Raw genomic sequence first — 9,313 nt, forward strand, 5'->3', positions numbered from 1 at the left:
TATGCATGCATGTTTGGCTAAAAAACATTATGGGGCATCCGGATGGTAGATGGAAATGGGAATGACGAATACGGGAACATGAATTATATGAAATTACAAGGGATTTACCCACCCTGATGGGATGAAAATTTCATTACAAACTTCCCGATTCGTGTTAACCACCCCCATTAAGTTGCCAAGTACTAAATGAACACAAATAACTAATGAAAGAAGAGATGCAAAAAAAAGAATAGCTGGTCACTACAAAACCTAATATCTATACTTTATGTGAAATAGATAACAACTATTCCTTGCCAGATTCATCCATACATTGTTAACTTGACTAATTTTATGTTCTTTGAAAGTCAGATTGTTTCATCGCAGGATAAGCTTTAGTGATATTCAACTGTACTCGACAATCGATCGATTGAGCAATCTATTCTCTGGTCGGTTATCTGTCGTACTAGGTCATGCATCATCTGTATCAGCACCGGCGTAAAATTGATGACTACAGTTGGAATTAGCATCAGGTCCAACTTTTAATTCGGACCAAACTTTTCAAGTAAAACTTTACACCATCCTCATAAAAAAAGTCTTCCCCGGTCAATTGATGCACACTAATACATAGAGTTAAAGACGCCAGTGAACTAATTGTGCTACAATTATGATTGTTACTGTAGCAGGTTAGAATATTCTAAGATACACATGAATACAAATTTAACAGTGAAATGTTCCTTTTTTAAATAGTTTGATGTATCAAATGTTAAAGGCAAAACTCTATAAAATTATCTTTAAACAAAGCATTATCACGTGGAGCATACAAATACAAGTCTATCACGTCTCAAATTCTCCACCTTCGTACAATTGCATCAGCAGCAATTTGCTGTATGGAAAAGCTTGGATGTTCTTCGTACCCCAGTTACATATGTCCCGATAACATAAGAACGGTTCTCCCCGCAATCCTAATGTCATCAAAATTAAGGAGAAAATTAGGTACGACAACTGTTATTAAAATTCAGGAGAAAATTAGGTTTAATAATAGAATGCTATTAAACTCGGACAGGAATCATACTAGTAGACATTTTGATATCTGAATCGTATACTCCCAATGTAAAAACAATCTACTACACATGTTTCAAATTCCAGTTAAAAGTATATAAAAAGAGCTAGACTTGGATACACCATCTGTAGAAAAGAAAGTTGCAACGCTGATGCTAGAATTTTTTTAAGAGTTGGGCAATAATAATACGGTATCAAAGTTTCAGCAACATAGAGGCAATCTGTTTAATTATATAATACTACATGTAGTAAAAAGAAAGTTGTTTTCATCACTAGTACAAAGCTGAATATCAATTCACAATTTTTAAAACTGAAAAGAATACCTAATTTCATCTTTTTGCAACCATCATCTTCTACTGCCTGGCCCACGTGGAAGTGGACCATTTACTTGCTGGGTTTGGGAAGCAGGTTGCCCTTCCTCAGGCATGTTCATGGCTTGAGTGACAGCATTCATGACAATAAGTCCAAGGGGGATCAGATACATCCACTGCAAAAAATAAGATTTTAAATGTTATTGTACCTTTACCTTTCTTTGTCAATTTAGAGCTCAATTGAAGTCGATGTAACAACCACTTACATATTTAGCCCAAAAAGATCTTTCCAATGGCTTCACACCTTCATCTTCCCCACCAATTTCTGTAGTTCCGATATCTTCCGAGAAGGCAGGAGTTCTGTTCCACAATGGCATCTAATTAGCAAAAGAGAGAACAAAATAAATTGATATGCATGTTGTATCCTACGAAATCATAAGAGGGATCTTACCCAAACTTTTTACTGTTAGTATGTACCACATTAAAAATAAAGATTGTTAGATCTATTGGCATATCGATAACAACAGTTAGATCAATTAGCGAAGGATTTTTTTTCATTTTATGCTAATAGAGTACTCAGGTTCAAATCTTCATAACAATAATAATACTTTCTTTTCTATTATTATATAACAATTAAATCTTTTGGAGAATTCCGCAGCAATAACATAATACATTAAAAATACATCAAAGAAATTTTAATATCATGAAGTTCTGATACAAAATAATATTTTTACAAATTAACATTAAAATTAATTCATATTTACTATCATAATTTTTAAATAAAGTCGTAAATATATATATAATTAAATAACAAAGAAAAAAATTCCAAAAAAACGATAGAATATAGAACTTTCATATATTGGTTAATTTAGAAACATATACAAATATCAATATTTAGTAAGGCATGATAAAATTGATGTAGGACAGATTTGTAGAAACGATTGATGCAGGACAAGATTTAAAAAAAAATGAATTGTTGTATTAAAAACAAGAACAAAAGCAATGAATTATACGATTCCCAAGAATAAATAATCAATATTATTCTCAAGAAAAGTGTATAATCAAAACTAAGGAATATGTGGGGGATTACAATGCTCATATAAGGAAGAAAAACCCTAATAAAATAACCTAATAGACTAAGGCCCATAAACAATTGGGCAATATTTTAAATACAATACTTAAGTAATACTCCTATAATCCTAGCCCCACATATAAAACATATAGATAAATACATTATTTATCTTTACACTCAATAAATATAAACTAATTAATAACATATATATTAATTCCTTATTCTCCTTCCTCATCAAAAAATTAATAAAAAGGAATTAAACGGCGGATTGGGTGAAATCTTATAAATAAAAAAATACATTCTCATAAGGGCCTGAAGGAAACATTTCGATTATATCATATATTATTTGTATATAATAAACATGGGAAAATTATGTGAATAATAAGATCCATTACATCTACTACAAAATAGGATACAATTTTGGCTTTACAGAGTGTTTGATCACTTGATCACTACACAGACCAATATCTAAAAATTATAATCAGATTGCATAAAAATTTCATGAGAACTTTTTTTTTAATAAAAAATTTAGCCATTAACTTCTAAATTATGAAGTAACACTAATTTTATAAACTAATTAAATAGGATCAATACATTTTAAGAATTCTTTAATTTTAGCTATGAATAACTTTATTTAAATTTGCATACCTGTTTTGGCTCTACAGGTGATTAACTAGCTTTAAAATTATGGATACAACATCACTCAATAACTAGCATGGATGCATGATATAGGTCATTACATTCAAAGCACTAACAAATAACACGTGAAGGATTTACTGAAGTCTCTAAGCCAAAAAAGGTCAAGTGTTATACTATTTTGGCTTTACACACTGTTTGATTTAATCACTGCACAGACCGATATCTAAAATTTAATAATATTTAAACAAACAAATAGTTGAATAAAAAATTAGTGAAATGCTTTTTCTTTAATAATTTTGTCATTGACTTCTAATTTATAAAGTAACAATAATTTAATAAACTATTATTACATAGGCTTAACATATTTTAAAAATTCTTTAAATTTAGCCATTTATCACTTTATTTGAAATTTGCATAACTATTTTTTAAAAAAAGAATATTATAAAAGTGTGAAAAAAGTTGTCATAAATCTGTGCGAGCACGGGTTATTAGCTAGTTTTAAATTAGAGATACAACAACACTCTATAACTAGCATGAATGCTGAATAATATAGGTCATTGCTTTCAAAGAACTAACAAATAACACGTGAAGTATTGAAGTCCCCAAGACAAAAAAGGTCAGGTGCTATACTGTTTTCCTCATAAATGGCTATACCTCTACATCAAAAAGAACATATTGATAGGGGCAAAGGAAATAGTATTTAATGAGGTAGGTCTAAATGCCGAAGTTGCAGCTAAATCAAACATCTCAACAAAGAGAGATGTGTCAAATAAACTGGTTGGAGTGAATACTTGAGGAAATACTGAATTGCGATTAGATTGTCGGTATGGATAAACTTTGCGGACCAAGCCATTGTTTACTTTTAAGAAGACACACATTGTTGACAATTCTACCATTACAACCGGTCACATACAATGGACGATTTTAAGGTATTTTGTATATTTGAAGAGGAATCAGCTTGCCATTCAAAAAAGTTCATGAAATCTGACAATCATATGCAACTAGAATCTTCATACATTTGGTTCAAATCAGGAAGATTCATTTGGTTAGAATCAAGAATATTTAATACAATGAAAATAAGAGAATATAACTCACCTTGGTGCCTGCTCGCTACTCTTTAAGACTGTGTGAGAGGTGAAGGCCCACTTGCTTGGCTGCAATAGAGACAAAATTAGTCATATCACTGTTTTAAAAGTTAAGATAGGTGATCTTGCAAAATCCGTTGTGCTTAATGCCCATGCATGGCCTCTTCTTTGCATTTTTTTGTGGTAAAGACTCATAATCCTATTTTTTTTGTAAATTCAACTTTAGTCTTTATTAGCCGTATTAAGTATTTAATGATACACCAGAACAATAATAAAAAAACAGGTACAAGTAAACCAAATCCAGCATTATGACTCAGACACAGTGCTCAACTAGAAATTGTGGACATTAGCATTCTTAGTTTAAGTTCTTCGTACAGGGTGCAAAAATATCCCAATAGATCCAAATTTGCCATCTCTTGAACATGGTACATTATCATAGAGCAATGAGCATACATCAGATCCTCACAAATAAAGAAAGTGAATCCCTCTGCAAAGCTTCAAAATTTCATTTTGAGAGCTTACTACATGTAAATGAAACTAACCCCGCAAAATTACTTATTATTAACATCTTCACTCCAATTTATTGAGTCTGAGACTAAATTTATTGAGTTCTAGACTGTGCTGAAGGAATACGGAAGCTAAATTCCCCACAGAATATGATCATGGGTTATATGCAAATTGTATAAGGTTAGCTTTCTACATATGCATCAAGAACCAGATGTCTAAAACTACAATGCAAGTCAAAAACTCTAGCTCACAGCTTTCAACTAAATCTAGCTCCAAGCAAAAGTAGGTAGTAAGTAGCATTAGGGTATTAATAAAGACGACGTCTCGTTGAAGGAATCTCTGCAGGTCTGTTTGGATCTACTTCTTATAAGAGGTCAGATTTTAATGTCCTTTTACAAATCCCATATAATAAAAGTTATTACATACCAGCTTGAATTGTCGAGGATACTGGCATACCGCAAGAGAACCATAATTAACGCCCAAAATATTAACACCGTCCTGCATAATCAACAGGTGAGATTGAACTGACTGGGAAATATATAACCTTCCATATCACTCAAATGCAGAATACGTAATTAAGTGTGAACCAGAAATAATAATACTTCTTATCTCAAATGGAGCAACTTCAACCAAAAGCAGATCATTTTAAAAAAAATAAAAGATTAAGCTGACATACCAGAAATGATCTCCACCTAATAAACTAACAGCTACAGAAGTAACCTATCCATAGGTTTTAAGACCATTCACACACATTAGCATGATACATGTAGTAAAAGTGTCCATTTCATATTAATTGCTCACAGCCTTGCTTAGGATAACACAATTGTACTAGGCACTCATCCCATTTGTGGGTCTAGTTACACACACTAAGTAAAAGCATTATATTGACAGTGAAATATTGTTTTTTTCTTGATATTTAATATAAAATACAGAAATTCTACATTAGTTATTTAGCCCAAAGTAACAGGTAAAAGTTTGGTAATGGATCTTGTACCATGTGTATGACAAAATGCTCATCCAATCCAGTCTGTGGAAGACATCTCTGAATGTAATCAAAAGAAGCAATCAGTGCAAATGGCAAAGAAATATGCATCAAAGTATTCATGAAAGTTTTGTCTCCCACATTAATGGTTGCAACTTACTGCTTTTACTGAAGAGACAATGTAGTCTTTCCCTGGAGGGCTTATCACATTTGATGGCACTCTTATCCTATAAAAATCATCACCTTCTAGTAACGTCTGCAAGACTATATCATTAATAATTGACAGCTAAATCACAAATACAGAAAAAAAACTAGGATTTTGAATTACCTTGAAGCTTTCCTTGTCTTCTCTGCTCAAGTCTTTTCTTGAGAACCTAAGTTTTGTGAGAGTCTGTAAGAAGTTTAAAACATATATACAAATCAATTTCATTAAACATAAACATTTTGTTACCATTTGCAAAATTGTCACACAGCAACAGTTAAGTACTGATGTTTTGTTTGGTTGAGATGAATGAAAATGGAGGAATGGAATAAGATTTGAACAATAATACTAAACTTGAGATAGAAAGTATCATTTTTTATTAAATCCAAAATAATTTACCAAATTAGCTGGGAAAAAAAAGATAAATATTGCAACATATAATTTATCTAAACAGAATTATAGAGGATTAAATATATCTTATTTCTTTCTTCCCGGACAAATTCTCATTTCTGTTAGCTTATATCATATTGGAACTAATCTAGAATTATTACGAAAGAATCCCTGGCTGAAAACAATAGAAATTCTAAATTGGATGGATCAAATTAAATACCAAAACTCATAGGGAAAAAAATATGGACACAAACACACACAGAAAAATCAGGTGAGGTGGGGATGAAGGTAGTGATACAAGTGGTTGCAGCCTTAGAGCCTCTTGGCCTTCTTCTAAGCGCCGTCATTCTCCTACCTTTCTATTTCATTTTATGAATTACTGTATCAATCTTTGCTTGCAAATCAACCGTTCTTAATATTCATTCTAATTAGATATAAACTGTGATGATCAAGATTCTAACTTTTATCCCCTCCCCCTATGCTATATAAACAAGATTTTTCCAGATTGTAATATTTCTTTATTTTTCTAGTGTACAAATTAATTACATCTAGAATCAGTACGCCATGTCTTTATTCATAATAATAACCCCTTGTGTAGATAAACTTTCCTTGTGTCCCTGGATGAGGGCAGTTATAATGGTGGGACTATGGTGGCAAGATGCCTGAGCTACAAGATGAACTCTGTCCATTACTTAGGCATTGTCACAAGGACTCTTCCGCAACACCTCTCATCATTGCTCATTTATCTTCTGTATTCTGTCGCTCGTGAAAACTAACATATTTCCACTTTAAAACTCTAGATTGATTTCGAAATGTCAAAGCTTAATCACTTCTAGTGAATATATTTAAAATTACTTCAAATACGCTTAAAATTCATTTCCGCTATTCTACATTTTCCCGTCTATTATGGTAAATTGCACAAGTTGGAGCATCCATTTTTCTAAAATCAGGTTTGACCCAAAATAGCTGTGATTCATTAAGCGTACAAAAATTGCTCATATTATACCTTCCACAATTTTAACATTTCATAATTAGGCCACAATCAATATTTCCATTATTTCTCATTAGTTTTATCATTCCATTCCGTTCTTCCCAACCAAGCCCAGAATAAACTCTATTTCCCATTAGTTTTATCATTCCATTCCGTTCTTCCCAACCAAGCCCAGAATAAACTCTTTACATATACACATCCACATCCATGCATTAACACTCTAGTCCATATCTCAGTTCTCAAGAGTTTTACTAATCTTGAGACACAGAATTAAGGAGACTATTTCTAGTCAAAACGGTGCTCCATCCATCTAGAGTCTAGACTATCCTAAAATGCATTACAATAACATACACAATACAAGATACTAGGATACTATGCATCATTTGACAATAAAGCCAGTACATAACACTTCACAGCCCAATTAAACCAAAATTTATTTCTATAAGCATAAATACATCCCGTAATTTACACATGTCTATAACAACTTCCTAATATCCCGAACTATCATCCGCAAGCAACTCAATTCAAAACATAAGTTAACAGCCTATAATGTCATTAATTTTATAGAAATTATTAGTTTTATCAATTCATCGAGATTATTAATCCATTAAGCCGGGAGAGGGACTATAACAACTTCCTAATATCCCGAAACTGTCATCTACCAGCAACTCAATTCAAAACATAAATTAACAGACTAAAACTTCATAAGTTTATCGAGATCGAAACGAGGACGGAGAAAGGTACCTGGCCACCATGAGACCAAGTTTTGAGGCGAGCAGAGAAAGTGCCAGCGGGCGTAAAGTCGGAGTCACCAAAAGCATGCTCCAACACAAACTGGACTTTAGAATCCGACCCAGAATCCGAAACACTCTTTCGGGTCGGCGGAGAAATCGAGGGTCGACCCAGATCCGGAGATTTTATAAACTCGTCGTCTTCGATTAGAAGCTCGTCTGATTGAAAAGTGAAGGAATTGGGTATTAATAACGAGAGTGTAAGTAGTAGGATGCAGCTTAGTGGTGTTAGCGACGATTTCATGGAGAGCCTCATCGAGAGAGAGAGGGTGAGATTCTCAGAGTCTCTGAGATGCTAGTTTTGATCTCTGTTTTGTAATCCGAGGTGTACAGTCACTTTTTGCTTCGAATTTTATTTATTTACTGGAGGTGAGCATTCGGTATTCGGTTACCGAACCTAAATAACCGAAATAATTTGGTTCGGTTACCGAATCGAAATAATTTCGAACAGAAATAATTCGGTTTTTAATTTGGTTATGATTTTTTATATTATTCGGTATTTCGGTTTTTTTACCGCAATACCCGAATTACCGAAATTACAGAAATATAATAAATAATATATATTAATATATACATAAATATATTTATTTATATATTACTTATTTTTACCAAGCTCTTTTCTTCTTTTTTTTTTCACTTGAATTATTAATAACCCATTCCCAACTTCACTTTTCCTCTCTTTTTAATTAATATATTTAATTGTTATTTGCCTAATTTAATTTTCATGATCTTTAATTTAGTTTCTAAAATAAAAAACTAAACTAATCAGTAAGAATTACTTTTATTATAATCAGGACACCACACCATAATATTCAGGTGCATGGAAGTGCAACTAAGAGTATAAGTTTAACTGTTGTATCATTATTAATCTTTGTTATAATTTATTAAATATTTTATTATTAAAATTTTAAATTTTTTCCTAATTCGGTTTCAGAAATTATTTCGGTTCACTATTCGGTTCTGATTTTTACCCTTATTCGGTTTTCGATAACCGAATTATATTTCGGTTCGGTTACCGAATAACCGAATACTCAGCCCTATTTACTAGCTTATCTAATATGTGTCATCGTCATGCACGACCTTTATCTTGTTTCGTATTTTTATGATTTTATCTATAGTTTATTATTTTGTTATATAATATTTTTAAATTTATTTACTTAAATTATTATAAATTTTGTATAAAATACCTAGTGTTGTAAAAAGCGCATTAAGCGGGTGCTTAAACAACCAATTAAGCGGAAGCGGGATGTAAACTCCTCCATTAAAGTAAAATCGGGTTTTTAAACGTTTAGTGGAGTTTAATCA

General features: G+C 31.9%; 1 protein-coding gene across 2 annotated transcripts; it reads right to left on the bottom strand.

Moving 5' to 3' along the window:
* Nucleotides 1-689: 689 nt before the first annotated feature.
* Nucleotides 690-8,344, bottom strand: LOC141669100 (uncharacterized). Of its 2 annotated transcripts, XM_074476074.1 has the most exons (10): nucleotides 7,962-8,344; nucleotides 5,963-6,025; nucleotides 5,795-5,890; nucleotides 5,647-5,694; nucleotides 5,079-5,150; nucleotides 4,156-4,214; nucleotides 1,616-1,709; nucleotides 1,362-1,525; nucleotides 928-941; nucleotides 690-845 (listed from the first exon to the last, which is right to left on the bottom strand). In XM_074476074.1, the coding sequence occupies exons 1-8, from the start codon at nucleotides 8,262-8,264 to the stop codon at nucleotides 1,385-1,387; spliced, it is 876 nt and encodes a 291-aa protein (XP_074332175.1). In that variant the 5' UTR covers nucleotides 8,265-8,344; the 3' UTR covers nucleotides 690-845; nucleotides 928-941; nucleotides 1,362-1,384. The 2 variants fall into 2 exon arrangements, with proteins under 2 accessions (XP_074332175.1, XP_074332174.1); XM_074476073.1 differs by having other exon boundaries at nucleotides 690-941; nucleotides 7,962-8,343.
* Nucleotides 8,345-9,313: the final 969 nt, after the last annotated feature.

This window comes from Apium graveolens, chromosome 1 (assembly GCF_009905375.1).
Source record: "Apium graveolens cultivar Ventura chromosome 1, ASM990537v1, whole genome shotgun sequence".
Classification (NCBI taxonomy): Eukaryota; Viridiplantae; Streptophyta; class Magnoliopsida; order Apiales; family Apiaceae; genus Apium; species Apium graveolens.

Bases quoted from the DNA above. Each gene is read 5' to 3' on its own strand.
- LOC141669100 (XM_074476074.1), bottom strand. From the start codon at position 8,264: ATGAGGCTCTCCATGAAATCGTCGCTAACACCACTAAGCTGCATCCTA. The intron at 5,891-5,962 runs GTAATTCAAAAT...ATAGTCTTGCAG, and splicing joins AAGACAAGGAAAGCTTCAAG to ACGTTACTAGAAGGTGATGA. The intron at 1,710-4,155 runs GTGAGTTATATT...ATTGTGGAACAG, and splicing joins AGTAGCGAGCAGGCACCAAG to AACTCCTGCCTTCTCGGAAG.